The following is an 18,858-nucleotide window of genomic DNA, read 5'->3' on the forward strand; positions in this document are numbered from 1 at the left end:
CATAGGCTGGAAATTTACACACCCCCAAAGAGTGGGTTGGTGGGGGGCGGGAGTAAAATGGATAGGGAGGCTAGGGGGACCCTTCCTGGCCCGCTCCGCCCGCCCCAGGCCAATCAAGGCCCTTAAATGGCCAGTTAACAGCCACTTAAGGGCCTCCGCCCGCCACCCCAGGGATTTTACCCGGGGTCATCCTTTGTCTTATTGAAGCTGGGTTGCAAACCCAGCAGTGGCTACAGCTCCCCATGAGCTGCTTGGACTAAGAGCTGCCGGGCGGCTGATTGGCCAGCAGCTCTATTAGACGGGACTTCCTGCCTCAATGAGGTGGAAGTCCTGCCCAAAACCAATTAAAGGCCTGGGGACCGTAAAATGCAGTCCGGATCCCCAGGCCAGACAGAGGCGGGTTGGACACTGACTTTTCAGTCGGTGGATGGCTCCCGTCCAATGAGGGTAAAATTCAGTCCACAGAGTGGAAGCAGCACTGCCACAGGATCTGCAGACACACACACACGGGAAGCAGCACTGCCACAGGATCTGCAGACAGACGCACAGAGGGGAAGCAGCGCTGCCACAGGATCTGCAGACACACACACAAGGGAAGCAGCACTGCCACAGGATCTGCAGACAGACACACAGAGGGGGAGCAGCACTGCCACAGGATCTGCAGACACACACACAGAGGGGAGGCAGCACTGCCACAGGATCTGCAGACACACACACAGAGGGGAGGCAGCACTGCCACAGGATCTGCAGACACACACACAGAGGGGAAGCAGCGCTGCCACAGGATCTGCAGACACACACACAAGGGAAGCAGCACTGCCACAGGATCTGCAGACAGACACACAGAGGGGGAGCAGCACTGCCACAGGATCTGCAGACACACACACAGAGAGGAAGCAGCACTGCCGCAGGATCTGCAGACACACGCACACACACGGGAAGCAGCACTGCCACAGGATCTGCAGACAGACGCACAGTGGGGGAGCAGCACTGCCACAAGATCTGCAGACACACACGGGAAGCAGCACTGCCACAGGACCTGCAGACAGACGCACAGCGGGGAAGCAGCGCTGACACAGGATCTGCAGACACACACACACGGGAAGCAGCACTGCCACAGGATCTGCAGGCAGACGCACAGCGGGGGAGTAGCACTACCACAGGATCTGCAAACAGACACACAGCGGGGGAGCAGCACTGCCACAAGATCTGCAGACACACACGGGAAGCAGCACTGCCACAGGATCTGCAGGCAGACGCACAGCGGGGGAGTAGCACTACCACAGGATCTGCAGACAGACACACAGAGGGGAAGCAACACTGCCACAGGATCTGCAGACAGACACAGAGGGGAAGCAGCGCTGCTACAGGATCTGCAGACACACACACAGAGGGGAAGCAGCACTGCCACAGGATCTGCAGACAGACACACAGAGGGGAAGCAGCGCTGCTACAGGATCTGCAGACACACACACAGCGGGGGAGCAGCACTGCCACAGGATCTGCAGACAGACACACAGAGGGGAAGCAGCACTGCTACAGGATCTGCAGGCAGACGCACAGCGGGGGAGCAGCACTGCCACAGGATCTGCAGGCAGACGTACAGCGGGGGAGCAGCACTGCCACAGGATCTGCAGACAGATGCACAGAGGGAAAGCAGCACTGCCACAGGATCTGCAGACAGACGCACTGAGGGAAAGCAGCACTGCCACAGGATCTGCAGACAGACGCACAGAGGGAAAGCAGCACTGCCACAGGATCTGCAGGCAGACGCACAGAGGGGAAGCAGCACTGCCACAGGATCTGCAGACAGACGCACAGAGGGAAAGCAGCACTACCACAGGATCTGCAGGCAGACGTACGGCGGGGGAGCAGCACTGCCACAGGATCTACAGACAGACACACAGAGGGGGAGCAGCACTGCCACAGGATCTGCAGACACACACACAGAGAGGAAGCAGCATTGCCGCAGAATCTGCAGACACACGCACACACACGGGAAGCAGCACTGCCACAGGATCTGCAGACAGACGCACAGTGGGGGAGCAGCACTGCCACAAGATCTGCAGACACACACGGGAAGCAGCACTGCCACAGGACCTGCAGACAGACGCACAGCGGGGGAGCAGCACTGCCACAAGATCTGCAGACACACACGGGAAGCAGCACTGCCACAGGATCTGCAGACAGATGCACAGCGGGGGAGTAGCACTACCACAGGATCTGCAAACAGACACACAGAGGGGAAGCAGCGCTGACACAGGATCTGCAGACACACACACACGGGAAGCAGCACTGCCACAGGATCTGCAGGCAGACGCACAGCCGGGGAGTAGCACTACCACAGGATCTGCAAACAGACACACAGCGGGGGAGCAGCACTGCCACAAGATCTGCAGACACACACGGGAAGCAGCACTGCCACAGGATCTGCAGGCAGATGCACAGCGGGGGAGTAGCACTACCACAGGATCTGCAGACAGACACACAGAGGGGAAGCAGCGCTGACACAGGATCTGCAGACAGACACACAGAGGGGAAGCAGCGCTGCTACAGGATCTGCAGACACACACACAGAGGGGAAGCAGCACTGCCACAGGATCTGCAGACAGACACACAGAGGGGAAGCAGCGCTGCTACAGGATCTGCAGACACACACACAGCGGGGGAGCAGCACTGCCACAGGATCTGCAGACAGACACACAGAGGGGAAGCAGCACTGCCACAGGATCTGCAGACAGACGCACAGAGGGGAAGCAGCACTGCCACAGGATCTGCAGGCAGACGTACAGCGGGGGAGCAGCACTGCCACAGGATCTGCAGACAGATGCACAGAGGGAAAGCAGCACTGCCACAGGATCTGCAGACAGACGCACTGAGGGAAAGCAGCACTGCCACAGGATCTGCAGACAGACGCACAGAGGGAAAGCAGCACTGCCACAGGATCTGCAGGCAGACGCACAGAGGGGAAGCAGCACTGCCACAGGATCTGCAGACAGACGCACAGAGGGAAAGTAGCACTGCCACAGGATCTGCAGGCAGACGCACAGAGGGGAGTAGCACTGCCACAGGATCTGCAGGCAGACGCACAGAGGGGAAGCTTTCCAAGGTGCGGAGACTCTCACTGAAGCGGCCTGTTAACAGTGCGAACCATTTTGCCTAGAGCCCGGGGCCGGTAAAATGACCCAAGTGGAACAGGATAACGGCAAAGAGAAAGAGAAGGAGAAGGAGCAGCGCGGGGTGAAGCGGCCGATTGTCCCCGCCGCCATCCCCGAGTCTGTACTGGAGGTGAGTCCCGGCAGAGTGCGGGGCCGAGAGCCGGAGTTCAGCAGAGATAGTGACTGGTTTCACATCCTTCCAGCTGGCACAGCGGCCTGGGGCTGGGTATTGGAGCCTGCGGCCGAGCATGAGAGCCGGGGTCTGGGGCCGGGGATTGGAGCCTGCGGCCGAGCATGAGAGCCGGGGTCTGGGGCCGGGGATTGGAGCCTGCGGCCGAGCATGAGAGCCGGGGTCTGGGGCCGGGGATTGGAGCCTGCTGCCGAGCATGAGGGCCGGGGATTGGAGCCTGCAGCTGGACACCGCGGGCTGGGGCTGAGTACTGGGACCTAGGGCTGGGCATTGTGGACTGGGCTCGGGGCTTGGTGTTGGGTACTGTGGACTGGGGCTGTACACCGCGGGCCGGGACTGAGTACTGGGGCCGGAGATTGAAGCCTGCGGCCGAGCATGAGAGCCGGGGGCTGGGGATTGGAGCCTGCGACTGAGTACTGGGACTTATGGTGGGCACTGGGGCTTGGTGCTAGGTACTGTGGACTGGGGCTGAGCACTGGGGCCTCAAGCTGGACACTGGGGCCTAGGGCTGGTCACAGATGGCCTCGGCACGGGGCCTGTCGCTGGGCACTGGAGCCTCAGGCTGGGCACAGTGGCCTGGGTCGGGGCCTGATGCTGGGCACTGGAGCCTCAGGCTGGGCACAGTGGCCTGGGTCGGGGCCTGATGCTGGGCACTGGAGCCTCAGGCTGGGCACAGTGGCCGGGATCGGGGCCTGATGCTGGGCACTCTGGGCTGGGCTGCGCACAGTGGCCTGGGTCGGGGCCTGACGCTGGGCACTGTGGGCTGGAGCTGGGCACTGGAGCCTCAGGCTGGGCACAGTAGCCTGGGGCTGGGCATCGGGACAGCAGCCTGGTCTGGGGCTGGGAACATCAGGCTGGCCTGCCTAGGTCTGGGCTGGGCCTCCCCTCCTTCACCTGCAGCTTCTCCCCTCAGTACCAAAGTGCTGGGAGTTTGTCAGAAGCATTGGGTAAAGATGTACCTTTCTTCTGTAGACTGCCCACGATTTATGCAGTAAGACAACGTATATAACCGTGACCTGTAATTGGGTGGCGGGGGGTAATAGTTAATATCAAACTGAAAGAGCATGCAGAAGCGAGTAGTGCTCAAAAGCAATGGGGATGGATTATAATTATTCAGAAATGAAATTAGCACAAGGTGCTTTAAATTTTTTTAAACCTCTGCAAGATTTGAATAATGCTGTTAAGGCTACATTTATTGCTCCTCCTAAGTTGCTCTGAGAAGCTGGCAGGCTGTCTTCTTCAACTGCAGCTATTGTAATGATGGTGATAGGTATGCAATTCCAAAATTTTGACTCTGTCACAATGAAGGAATAATGGACGACGTATGTCCAAGTTAGAACATGTGTGACTTGGAGTTTATGGTGTCCCGACCACATTGCTGCCCTTGACCTTCTCGGTGGTGGAGACCACAGGCCGGCAGGTGCCATTAGGGCAAAGTTGGTCTATGGATGCAGTGCATCCATGGATACTGCATACTACAGTCAGTGAGCAATGGTGGTTGAGGGAATTGTTACTGAATCAAGTGGCAAGTTGCAATCAAGCACACTGCTATATTCTGAATAGTGGTGAGCTCAAGTGGTGTGGTGAGTTGCATGTTTTCGATCACGCTCCTGACATGAGCCTTTTAGATAGTGGAAAAGCTTTGAGATCAGGAGGTGAGCCATCATCACAGAGTACCCAATTGCTGGTCTATTCTTGTCACCATGGCATTGATACAGCAGGTCCAGTTAAGCTCTTAGCAATGAACCCTTGGAGAGGAGACAAAGACAAGCAGCATAACTAGTCTCCAAGTGCATATGGGATGAGTTATGACTGAGGATAACACTTATGTACCACCTTCACCATAATACAAGTTACCTAAATTTCTTTAAACTTGAGCTGTGTAGTCTATAAAGAAGAAAGTTAAAGGAGGTATAATTAATTAATCACTTTAGATTTGCCTTATCTAAGCTAGGAAGATAGGATCAGGGATTTTAAATTAAATTAGTGAAAAATGAGTTAAAAATGTGAGATAAAACTTTACCCACAGATCAATAAATGTTTGGAATAATCTACCCAGCAAGAGTAGAATACTCGAAGGTTGAACTTTAATTACTTTTTTTGTCCTTGACTTTTCTTGTGTATGTTCTTAAGATAGGTTAAAACTGAGCCTTCTAATATTTACTTTTGAAGCCAATCCAGAGTAACTTCATTGTGGTTATTCATCCTGGTTCATCCACTCTAAGGATTGGTCGAGCTGCAGATACACTTCCCGTTTGTGTGCCTCATGTCATCGCCCGAAGACATAAACAGCAAGGACAGACGCAATATGAGGACCTATGGCTGCAAAGGGATGGTCTCAATGTAAGCTTGTTTTTTTATTATTGTGTCCTTTTTAATGTCTGAGTTCAGCTTTTTAGCCTCTAGTCATTCAAATTGTAGATGAGGTAAAGAATTAATGGCCCCAGTTTTGTGGTCAGCAGCAAAGTGACAGCGCTCAATGCTGATCTCAAAGAAAGCTGCCTACAAAGATCTAGCGATCTCTCTGGCATGGATTTCCCCTGTCCTGATAGTTTGAATCTGGCGCCAAGTCAAGGGGATCTCCTGGCGTGATCTCATCAAGCAGGGTACACGGCCAATCGCATTGAAGTGTTCTCCAGCAAATTAGGAAGCAAAATGCACTGATTATCTTTCAGTTTTAATTAAATTTTACAGTGAGTGAAATAAGTAATTGGGACATACACATAGGATTAAGGTAGAAACTGATACATCATAAATATTTTTAAAAGAATAATTATTTTTGAAATGTAAATTTTTTTTTATCATAATTTCGAGATTTAGCAGTAACTTAGTCTGCAGTTGAAAACCCAGTTACACCTCATTCAACAAGGTATAACTTTTTCAAGGGTTTTTTACAATGAGATTAATGACATAAAAGGGCAATTCCTGTCAATTTAATGACTTATAATTGATTGCAGTCTGAGGGGGGACTTCCAACAATGCACCCTTTGGGGAAGCATTGAATCACTGACAGAAACCTCTTGATTTCCATGTTTAAGTGCACATGTGCAGACTCCAGAAGTTGCTGTCTGTTGCAGAGGAGCACTAACAGTTTTGCCGTCATAACACTGCAAAGTCTGGGCCAAAGTCGGGCTAAATCCTATTGGACAAATTTTTGTCTGAGAAGACGAATTTCATCTTCATTTTCATTCGAGAAATGTGTTTTCTATCTAATGATATACTTAGTTGCTAAAGTGAAGATAAGCTAAAATTGAAAATCCATAAATCAATGCACTTGTTTTTTTTTAAGAAACCAGAAAGTAATGAGCAAAGACAGAATGGTCTTAAAATGGTGGATCAAGCCATATGGTCCAAAAAGATGTCAAATGGTGCGAGGCGAATTCCAGCTCCTCCAGATCAGGTATCGTTATACAGTTTTCTGGAGTAAGATTTCATTACAGCATTGATTGTGCACATGGGGAAAAGGTGGCCATCTCCTTTAAAAGAAAACTTGGTTAGTCTCCGCAATCCTTATTGAAATATTACTTTTGTACAATAAAATATGATCGATAATTCAGAAGATCATATATTATTATTAAGCTCTTTACAGTTTGACATTTTCCTTAGAGTTTAGATTAAACTTTTTTGCTTGGAAACAGATATTTGTAAAAAAAAAATCTACAGGTGGCAAGGCAAATGTTTCCCCAGTACTTTAAATTTGAGAGCTTACTGAGTAGTGGCTGGCATGTTATAACGTCTTATGTACTTTTCAGGTGAGAGCATATAACAAGCAGATGAGACCAGCAGTCTTGGACACCAATTCTGGGGTCAAATGGACAAACACCTCGCATCAACCTGAGTTTCTTGTAGGAGAAGAGGTAAAAAAAATTTAACTTGTAATGTAAACGTTTTGTTGTCCTAGGTGTGTGTATATTCTATATAAATAAACATTCTATGATTGAAATGAATTTCTGTACACGCGAATAAGCACTGGCTTCTAGAAATTACCTAACAGTCTATAATCTCAGATGTGGCTAGTTAGCAATTTTATGCAAACAGAAGGGGAAGTGAACCACACTGTTGTTATTTCTTAAGTTCAAGCCTTTTGTTTATATTGGGAATAAAAGAGCTGGATATCAACAATGTGTCAAATAAAAAGTCCCAGACATTACACCAGCAATGAAACTTTATGCACCACATCAGCCTATGGTTATTAAGCTGTGTAACTTCAAAATAACAGTCACTAAACTTCAGAAAGTAATCTATTAAGTATGAAATCTGTTGTGACATTCCAAAGATATGAAAGGCCCCACATAAATTGTGGCTTCTACCAGTTTCAGCCTTGGCTCAGTGGTAGCACTCTTGCTCTGAATCAGAAGGTTATGAGTTTAAGTCCCATTCAACGATTTGAGCACATAATCGAAGCTTGCTCGTAAGTGCAGTACTGAGGGAGCACTGCAGTGTCAGAGGTGCTGTCTTTTGGGAGTAAGGTGATAAACGAAGACCCCATCTGCCCTCACAGATCAACGTAAAAGATCTGATGACACTATTTGAAGAAGAGCAGAACAGTTCTTACTGGTGGTCTGGCCAATATTTATCAATCAAGCTACAACACTTCAACAGATTATCCGGTCATTATCTCTTTGCTATTTGTGGGACCCTTAGTGAATTGTAAAGTGCTTTGGGACAACCTTGGGCTGTGAAAGCCATTTTATAAATGCAAGTTCTTTTTTTCCTTTTCTTTCTCAGTTTATTGTACATTAACTTTCAAATGCAGGGCTAACTATTACTTGCTTTACATTCATTGAGTCAACAAGAAAATCCTGGGCTTACCCATTAACAGTCTAGCACATCTTCCCTGGACCCTTTGTTCTTGCGCTATGGTACGATTCGTGAGATATTCTCCTGTTAACATTTGTCTCATAGCTTCTTATGACACCAGATATACAAACTTCATAATCCTGCTGGTTATCACAGTTTTTTCTCCTATCATTGGAAATGTTGGTATTAGCACTTTCATTTCATTTTAACCAACCAATCTTGTGAAACTATTTTATACTTGCTCTCGGATATTTTGTGCAACTTTACTAATAAAAAAGGGTGTGATTTTCTGCACTGTGGTAATTAAGTTAATGATTAGACAATAATGATAGAATTTTCTCAGAGGTGAGGGGCTACAGCCTATTCCAACTACTGTGGCAACTAATTCACTAGTCTTCTATCCATCATGTTAGTCTCCTTTGTTCTTGTTCTTTCTATTATTTTTTACATTGAATTTACAGTGTAGAAACAGGCCATTTGAACTGTGCTGGTGTTACTAGAATATGATCTGTCTAGCTTTTGGGTTAATTTAGTAATGAATAGAGTAGCAACTTTGTGTTATAATAGAAGTTGAAATTGTACAATCAAGATTAAGCCTGATGAACAGTATTATCATCTCATTCTTTTCCAACAGGCATTGTATGTAAATCCATCAGATTGCTACAATATACATTGGCCAATTCGCAGAGGCCAGTTTAACCTTCACGCAGGGCCTGGAGGTTCTCTCACTGCAGTACTGGCTGATCTGGAAACTATATGGACGTCTGCTATTCAGAAGTTCCTAGAAATTCCCCATAAAGACTTAAAGGTTAATAACAACTTTCTTGATGAAAACCGTAAAACTCTGAAGTGTATTAGGATTTATTCTGTTTTTAGATAATTCAATTATTGACTACTTTGCCATCAATCACGTTATTAGTGAGAATGTTTTATTATAAAACTGCATTTTAACTTTAAATTAAGAAATCAAATGGATTGTGCACTATTTACTTTTGTTGCATAATTATTTTCTCTAATTCAGTTATACAATTAATTCCTGATGAGCCTTTACCAAAAGTTGTCTTATTCATGAGAGGTTCAGTGAAACAACAGTAAGAATTTTTTAGTACAAAATTTATACTTTTTATTATGACATTTCCATTATTGTCATTTCCACATTAGATTCTCAGCAAGTCCAAAGAAATAATGCACTGTAATGGTGGGACAGACACTAATACAATTTCCAGGAATAAAATTAACACTGCACTACAGGAATTTAATTCAGATTAAAAATAAACGCTTGGGGTGCGAAATTGGTCTATGCCAGTAGCACGAAACGAGCTCATAACTAATCGGCAGCCGATTTCTCACTACGCCAATTTTTATTTTCATTGACTTGGAAAATATTGCCAAAATTTTGAATTTCAAACCAAGTTAAAGCAACAATGGACATAAGTCTCCAAAAAGAGTTTGAACTATTGTTCTGTGAACTTAAGTGGAAAGAAGATCAGATGCAGTGAAAAATCATCTGCCGATTTTCTACAAGTCCATTTTGCACTTCCGGTGTGGGCCAATGTCATGCCCAAGAACTCTACTTCCCCTTCTTTCTCCTCTTTCATCTTTTAAACTGCATTTTTATCTTTTCCCTTTAATCTAATCTCCTCTATCTTTTGTATACCTGTTTCTTCCTGGCTTCCATTATTCATTTTGTGAAGGTGTCGGCATGTCCAAAAACCTGGACTTTTTACTTGCTGAAAATTGGTTGCAAGGCTGGTTTCTCAGCAAACCAGGATTCCTTAGTAAATGATCATAGCGTTATGAGTAAGTGTGTACTTAACATACTGAAGGTTAATTTGCTGGAACTTTACATCAAAATTGAGAAACGCTGTGACATCTAATGCAGAGGATAATTGTAAGCTGAGTAATATATGTAATATAGCCAAAAAAGCATAAAATCATAGGAAGTTTACAAGCACTGAAAGAGGCCACTTGGCCCATCGTGTGTGCTGGCCGGAAAAAATAGAGCCACCTGGTCTAATTCCACTTTCCAGCATTTTGTCCGAAGCCCTGCAGGTTACGGCACTTCAGGTGCACATCCAGGCACCTTTTAAATGAGATGAGGTTTTCTGCCTCTACCACCTTTTCAGGGACCCTTTCAGATCAATTCAGGGAAATCTTGCAGTTAATACTATGGACTATATATACAAAATTTCAGAATAAAGTATTGTCCCCAGCTACATAAAATAAAATTTCCAATTTATATATGATTATATTGTTCCTTCCTTAGGTCACCTGCCACTTTTGAGTCACTTTTCATAACCAGCAACTCTGAAGTTGCTCCAGTGATAAAGGTTGTGGAGGTATGCAGGAGTACTTTTACAGTAACTGGGAATTGGTGCTTCAGACTAACATAGATACTAATGCAAGCCACGACATCTGAGTATTATCTGAGTACATAAGTTGATAATGCATAGCATTTGAGAAACTGGATAAAGTAGTCTTGATAGACCAGAGACCTTGTTCAGTCCGCCCCATCATAAATTCTGTTCTGTTTAATCTCGTAATGGAGAGTGCAGAAATTTCTGTCTGACCCAAAGACAATCCAGTAAAAATACAGACATCCATTAACATTTACACCTCCACTATTCAAACCTGTCAAATTGCTATTAACAGAGGGGTTTGTGATCACAGAAGTCATTGTGTTCCATATGACATTTGATTATCTGTAATTATATTTGTCCCTATAGGTGTCGGCACGGTCCAGTGATAGTAATGTCACCTACTGGAAGTCGTTGCTTCAAACCCCATTCCTTGAGCACATAATCTAGGCTGGCACTTCAATCCAATACAGAAGAAGTGCTGCCTTTTTGGAGGAGCCATCTTTCAATTGATATGTTAAACTAAATCCCTATCTGTCTGCGTAAGTGGATGTAAATAATCCCATGGCACTATTCGTGTCCTGGTTAACATTTATTCCTCAAAGCTCCAAAAATAGATTAACTGATCATTTATTTCATTGCTATTTGTGGCACCTTGCTATGTTCAAATTGGCTGCTGCATTTGCCTCCAAAACCAATTCCATTGCTGTGAAGTGCTTCGAGACATCCTGAAGACACAAAAGGCACTATATGAGTGCAAGTTCTTTCTGTTTAATCTTCAATCCCATTTCTTAGCAAAATATGTATTTGGTCTTTTTATGAAAAAGCTCATGGATACTGCGTTAGCATCCTTTGCTGGGAATCTGTTCCACATATCACCTACTCAGGGTGGAGGGGAATTTTCATCTCCACTTGTGTGAGGCATGTTATTTTTGTCCTTTAGTTCTGCGCTTGCAACCCTGGCTACACTGCCTAAGTATTTATCTACATTACCTGTGCCTTTGTAAATCATCTCCAATGGGAACAGGGTACTGAGTTTGGATGATCAGCCATGATCATATTGAATGGCGGTGCAGGCTCGAAGGGCTGAATGGCCTACTCCTGCTCCTATTTTTCTATGTTTCTATGAAAACATTCAGCATGGTAAGTCTCCGTTTATAACTTGAAACATCAAATTGTCCAATTGCCCTTTATGCTATCTGAACTCTTTTCAATGCACCATCTCTTCTGTGACATATCTAAAATTGCATATGATATTCCAATTATGGATTTGCCAGCAATCTGTACAAGGTTTTGCTAACTTGTTTCAACTCATAAACACATTATCCAGATTGTACTAAACTAGCTTGAGTGTCAGGATTAATACTTAACCTAGTTTAAGGTGCCTGTTTCCAGCTTATTATGTGAACCCACTCCACAGCAATGTAGCAGCTCCAATGAATGATAAAGTGCAAGAAGTGATCTAAAATAATGGGTCTTCATTGTAGGCAATATAACTAATCAAATCAACTTGTAGGAAAAATTTGCAGCCATACTTGTTTTTATAAAAACTTATAGCTTACTAAATTTATTACAACAGTGTGTATATTCCATATGTATGCGAGTAAGTTGTTTATTTTACCGTTCGTCACACTGGCTGAAGATTCAATAGCAGCAATTAATCCAGCATGAATGGAGCTTTCACAAATACAGTATCTATATTTACAATTGGAAAGCCATCTTGTGAGGGAGCAGCCTAGAAAACAAAGTTCACTTTATTGCAGCACTTCTTTAATACTGTGCTGAAGTCTCAGTCTAGATTATGTGCTCAAGTCCATAAAGAGCATTTGGGGGCAAAATATTGTTTTAAACTTTTAAAATGTATTTTGCCGTAGGTAGGTAGCACCTGACATAGGAACATTCAAAGCATTTTGAGAAAGAATGTTGCGACCCAGTCAACACTGCTAATGTATAACAGATACATTAAGATACTTTTTCTTTTTGCACTGAACTTTTTAAAATATTTTTATAATTCTGAGATTTATTTGATTGTTTTGTTTTGACTACACAAGTATTACAGGTGTATTCTGCTAATCCCAGATATCTACAACAGACAACATGTTAAAGAGCTGATAAATCTACTTTTGAACAATATAGGATTCTCGGGTAAGCGTACATAGTATATTTATTATTGCAGATGATCTGGTTGCACACTTTTAATTTCAATGCGGACCTGTATCCAAATATTCAGCAAAGGAGTACTGTAAATTGTTTCTGTAAGAAAAAGAAAGAGTAAAGTTTTGGATGTGACACTTACTCAGAATATAAAACTTGAATTTTACTTTCCCTTTCACATGCTGATGAATCTGCGGTGCATTTCCTGTCTTATTTTGCATTTATGATTTTTCATTTTAAGTCTAAAATAATTTTCCCATTTGATAGGATTATCGGAGGTTAATAACTGCTCATTTTTAAATGAGGTAATGTTTAGTTATTCAAGAATCAGCAGAATTCTGCTTTTTAAACTATATTTGCTCAATCGTGCATATTTGCTCAGTTTTAAAATCGTTCGATTGTGAATGTTTTAGTTATTCTTTGCCTTTTTTATAATGTTTTCCAGGTGTTGTTGTCCATCAAGAATCAATCTGTGCTACATTTGGAAGTGGTGTAAGCAGTGCTTGTATTGTAGATGTGGGGGAACAGAAGACCAGCGTGTGTTGTGTAGAGGATGGAGTGTCGCATCGAAATACCAGGTCAGGTCAATGTTCCATTTTTAATGGTGGATTAAAGACTTTTGATTTGTTGTTAATTGGGTTTCGAACCATGTAACCAGTGGAACATCCTAACCTGCTGTGCATTATATCTGAGGAGAAAAGTTTTTAAGCATTTCAACTTGGGCAGAGATTTTTTTTAAGCAAGCACTAACTACAAAAAGGAAATAATCTGAAATCCAGGTATTTCAGGTCTCACTCATTTGATATACAGCTCAACTCATATTAGTCTGAATTGTAATCTATTTAATGTATGCCACTTTCAAAATGAAATACTGCTCTATATAGTTAAATGGTTTTGCAATCTGACTTGCGCTCCTAGAGCTGAATTTTATTAGCACGCCACACCTCGTGGCGGCACGCTTTGAACTCGGCGGCCTTCCAACCCGGAGGCGCCGCCGCAGAGCCCCCACAATATTATGCACCGGGGCCCATTTAAATGGAGGGGGCAGAGCGGCCGCCCCCGATGACGTAGAGGGGCGACCGCCGCATCCCCGGCAAAGGTGTTCGGCGCCACTGTGCCGGCGCCATTTTTAAAAGGTTTCAAGCCCAGGACAGATTTAAATATTTTAAGGTGCTGGTCCATAAAAATTTCAAAAAAGATTTGTCTGCACCTGCAATCCCCTCTCCCACGTCACCCCCTCCCACCCCCCACCCAATGCATAAATACATAGTTTTATGCCCTATCTTTCCAAAAGAAATGAGTTCTCACTCACGACCTTGCCCCCCCCCAAAATCTTTATTCGCTTTGCCCCAAATCCCCTTCCCACCATCCCCACAGCCCATGAGGATTGTTTTTCCCACTCCCTCCAACAACCCCCCCCCCCGCCCTGATAATTTTATTCCTCCCCCCCCCCCCCCACTAGTGTCTCACCTTGGAACTCCATAAAAAGTTCTGAAGGCGCGCGGGTTGCGGCCGGTGACCGTAAAATTGGCGCGGGACAGCCACCGGGAGCAGGTAAGTTGATTTGCATTTTTATTAACCTAATTTCAATATTTTAATGAAGGACCCGCCGCCAGGTGGCGGAGGGGGTGGTGCCGCGCTGACGCCTCGCCGCTGCCGCTAATATCTGGCGGGGCCTTCTCTGGGTCGTGGCGGGCCGCTCCTGCAAGCATTTTACAGGCCTCCCCGCCACAACCCATGACATCAAGAGGCTGGTAAAATCCAGCCCCTAATATTTTCTTGATGTTATCGGCATTGCCCAACTTGCAGTTTTAAGTCACAATGGTGACAGTTGATGATAAATAGTAAATGATCCAGTGCTGCTGTAATGTCAAAAGAAAATCTTGTTTAAAAATCTGTTGGACAGTTGACTGGGAGACTTATTCACATTCCAGTAATGACTGAACGTTTCAGCTGGACTTAGCTTAGAAGGCCACATTTACCAGTCTAGTCTGCACATTTGAGGATAAATATTTATTTGTCTTTTAGCTCTTTGTGCAAGACGTTTCCATGACTGGATTATTCTGACCTTGTAACAAAGACTGATGGTACAGATCTGGGATGGGGAGAGAAAGTGAACAAGACCAGGGCCCAACTTACTTGAGTTTATTAAACTAGTCCCTTATACAGTGAATCTTAAAGGAACATATATATATACACAAACAACTTGCATTATATTGTGCTTTTAAGATAGGAAAATGCCTCAAGGTGCTTTACAGAGGCATTATCAGACAAAATTAGATGCCAAGCCAAAATAGGAGACAGTAGAGTGGTGACCAAAAGTCTGGTCAAAGTGATGAGTTTTCGGGAGAGTTTTCAAGAAAGAGAGGGAAGTGATGAGGTGGAAAGGTTTAGGGAAAGAATTCCAGAGTGTGGGGCTGAGATGGCTGAAGGCACAGCTGCCAATGGTGGAGTGAAGGGGAGGTGCAGTTGGGATTTGGATTTACATGTATGTAAATCTTAATGAACATGTGCTACTTCAGGTGAGTTTTCCAAGAATCAGTTTGTTTAGATTTGTACATTCTTATTCAATTCTGTACCACCCATATGCATGTATAATTGAAGGTAACGTGCATGGAGACTGAACTGATTCATCTATGACCTACAGATTGCGTTTAGCATATGGAGGATCTGATGTGACCAGATGTTTCTTCTGGCTTATGCAGCGGTCTGCTTTCCCATATAGAGATTGTCAACTGTTCAATCGAATGGACTGTCTTCTTCTTCAGCGGCTTAAAGAGACATTCTGCCATCTAGACCAGGTCAGACGTGGCTCCAATAAAAGTTTAAATAGGAAAATTCCAGGAAAATAAGTGAAAAATATAATTCTCGATCTTGTAATCTTAAGTAAAATAGTAGTTTGTCAGTATTTTAAAACAATGTATTTTGGGGAAAGGCTCGCAAAGGTGATTTAAACCTCCTTATAGTTAAAAGATAATTTTGAAAATAAGACTTGGGTGTATTTTGCTTTTTGAAGTTAACCCAGGTTTTAATTTTCCAGTTGCAATTCCACAGTTTGTTAAAGAGTACAACCAATGCCTATTGCGCTAAATTTCAGTGAGAGCGCAAACTCCCAAAATGGTGCATAATAATTTAGGAGTGATAGACGCTTCTTCCACTGTGAACCAACAGCTGACTCAATTTCATTCTGTTAGTGTGCTTTCACAAAATAGTAAAAAAATCACATGCTGGACGCAAGTGAAGTCTGCACCCAAGCATGCTGAACCAACTGGGTGCAATAAATGTTGGAAAATTAGGAATGCAAAATTGGAGCACATGCCTTACAGAAACTCTATAACTTTCCTTCACTAACTTAAATGGAGAAAAATATAAAGGTATGCACTCTGACCCACCCAACTTTCTCATATTCGCTTCACCAAGGTTATCCAATGTATGCAGACACATACCCAAGAAAATTTTTCCTTGGGTCCAATGTTCTGTCCTCCTACAGAGTTTGGGGCTGCTGGAAAAGACTGCTTTCACCTCAGATTATGGGTCTGCCATTGGAATAAAGTTAAATTGTATCTTCTTTTTAAATACCCTATGTTTCATAAGGGTCACCTGCCAGACATGACCTAAGTCTTCCATAGAATAGCAACAACAAGCAACTTACATTTATATAGCACCTTTAGCATAGTAAAATGTCCCAAGGTGCTTCACAGGAGTATTATCAAACAAAATTTGATATTGAACCACAAAAGGAGAGGAAAGAGAGGTGGAGAGGTTTATGAATGGAATTCAATAGCTTAGGGCCTTGGCAGCTGAAGGCATCGCTGCCAGTGGTGGAGTGATTAAAATCAGGGATGTTCAAGAGGTCAGAATTGGAGCAACTCGGAGGATTGTAGAGCTGGAGGAGATTACAGAAATATGAAGGGGGGAGTCCATGGAGGGATTTGAAATCAAAGATGAGAATTATAAAATCGAGGCATCACTTAACAGGGAGCCAATGTAGGTCAGCAAGCGACAGTGATGGGTGACTGAGACTAGGGGAGAGTTGGGAGTTTATGGAGGGTAGAATGTGGGAAGATAGCCTGGAGTGCATAGAACATAGAACAGTACAGCACAGTACAGGCCCTTCGGCCTACGATGTTGTGCCTTTAACCTACTCTAAGATCAAACTACCTACATACCCTTCATTCTACTATCATCCATGTACCTATCCAAGAGTCGCTTAAATGTCCCTAATGTATCTGCTTCTACTACCAGCGCTGGCAGTGCATTCCACGCACCCACCACTCTCTGTGTAAAGAACCTACCTCTGACATCTCCCCGAAACCTTCCTCCAATCACCTTAAAATTATGCCCCCTGGTGATGGCCCTTTCCGCCCTGGGAAAAAGTCTCTGGCTATCCACTCTATCTATACCTCTCATCATCTTGTACCCCTCTATCAAGTTACCTCTCATCCTTCTTCGCTCCAATGAGAAAAGCCCTAGCTCCATCAACCTTTCTTCAAAAGACATGCCCTCCAGTCCAGGCAGCATCCTGGTAAATCTCCTCTGCACCCTCTCTAAAGCTTCCACATCCTTCCTATAATGAGGCGACCAGAACTGAACACAATATTCCAAGTGTGGTCTAACCAGTGCTTTATAGAGATGCAGCATAACTTCGCGGCTCTTAAACTCAATCCCCCTGTTAATGAAAGCCAACACACCATACGCCTTCTTCACAACCCTATCAACTTGGGTGGCAACTTTGAGCGATCTATGGACATGGATCCCAAGATCCCCCTGTTCCTCCACACTGCCAAGAATCCTGTCTTTAAGCCCGTATTCTGCATTCAAATTCGACCTTCCAAAATGAATCACTTCACACTTTTCCAGGTTGAACTCCATCTGCCACTTCTCAGCCCAGCTCTGCACCCTGTCAATGTCCCATTGCAACCTACAACAGCCCTCCACACTATCCACAACTCCAGCAACCTTTGTGTCTTCGGCAAACTTACTAACCCAACCTTCCACTTCCTCATCCAAGTCATTTATAAAAATCACAAAGAGCAGAGGCCCCAGAACAGATCCCTGCGGAACACCACAGGTCACCGAGCTCCAGGCTGAATACTTTCAATCTACTACCACCCTCTGTCCTCTATGGGCCAGCCAATTCTGTATCCAGACAGCCAAATTTCCCTGTATCCCATGCCTCCTTACTTTCTGAATGAGCCTACCATGGGGAACCTTATCAAACGCCCTGCTAAAATCCATATACACCATATCCACTGCTCTTCCTTCATCAATGTGTTTTGTCACATCCTCAAAGAATTCAATAAGGCTTGTGAGGCATGACCTGTCTCTCACAAAGCCATGCTGACTATCTCTAATCAAACTATGCTTTTCCAAATAATCATAAAACCTGTCTCAGAATCCTCTCCAATAATTTGTCCACCACCGACGTAAGACTGACTGGTCTGTAATTCCCAGGGTTATCCCTATTCCCTTTCTTGAACAACGGAATAACATTTGCCACCCTCCAATCATCTGGTACTACTCCAGTGGACAGTGAGGACACAAAGATCATCGCCAAAGGCGCGGCAATCTCTTCCCTTGCTTCCCGTAATATCCTTGGGTATATCCCGTCTGGCCCCAGGGACTTATCTATCCTCATGTCTTTCAAAATTTCCAACACATCCTCCTTCTTAACATCAACCTGTTCGAGCATAACAGCCCGTTTCACGCTGTCCTCACAAACGACAAGGTCCCCCTCACTAGTGAATACTGAAGCAAAGTATTCATTAAGGACCTCCCCTACCTCCTCCGACTCCAGGCACAAGTTCCCTCCGCTATCCCTGATCGGCCCTACCCTCACTCTGGCCATCCTCTTGTTCCTCACATAAGTGTAGAACGCCTTGGGATTTTCCTTAATCCTACCCGCCAAGACTTTTTCCTGTCCCCTTCTAGCTCTCCTAAGTCCATTCTTCAGTTCCTTCCTGGCTACCTTGTAACCCTCTAGAGCCCTGTCTGATCCTTGCTTCCTCAACCTTAAGTAAGCTTCCTTCTTCCTCTTGACTAGCTGTTCCACATCTCTTGTCATCTAAGGTTCCTTCACCCTACCATCCCTTCCTTGCCTCATCGGAACAAACCTATCCAGCAGTCGCAGCAAGTGCTCCCTAAACAACGTCCACATTTCTGTCGTGCATTTCCCTCAGAACATCTGTTCCCAATTTAA

General features: G+C 44.8%; 1 protein-coding gene across 2 annotated transcripts in view; it reads left to right on the plus strand.

Annotated features, from left to right (window-relative positions):
* The first annotated feature begins 2,618 nt into the window (after window positions 1–2,618).
* The window catches only part of actr8 (actin related protein 8), a 36,086-nt gene continuing 19,846 nt past the window's right edge, over window positions 2,619–18,858 (plus strand). The window contains exons 1-9 of one of the 2 annotated variants that reach the window (XM_068051721.1): window positions 2,619–2,952; window positions 3,081–3,288; window positions 5,521–5,691; window positions 6,638–6,748; window positions 7,101–7,205; window positions 8,783–8,956; window positions 12,557–12,650; window positions 13,105–13,237; window positions 15,307–15,460. In XM_068051721.1, coding sequence (XP_067907822.1) covers window positions 3,181–3,288; window positions 5,521–5,691; window positions 6,638–6,748; window positions 7,101–7,205; window positions 8,783–8,956; window positions 12,557–12,650; window positions 13,105–13,237; window positions 15,307–15,460 — 1,050 coding nt within the window. In that variant the 5' untranslated portion in view covers window positions 2,619–2,952; window positions 3,081–3,180. Of the gene's footprint in view, window positions 2,953–3,080; window positions 3,289–5,520; window positions 5,692–6,637; window positions 6,749–7,100; window positions 7,206–8,782; window positions 8,957–12,556; window positions 12,651–13,104; window positions 13,238–15,306; window positions 15,461–18,858 lie in introns of those variants that run through there. The other variant, XM_068051722.1, reaches the window with a different exon arrangement.

The sequence above is a fragment of the Heterodontus francisci genome, chromosome 19 (assembly GCF_036365525.1).
Source record: "Heterodontus francisci isolate sHetFra1 chromosome 19, sHetFra1.hap1, whole genome shotgun sequence".
NCBI lineage: Eukaryota > Metazoa > Chordata > Chondrichthyes > Heterodontiformes > Heterodontidae > Heterodontus > Heterodontus francisci.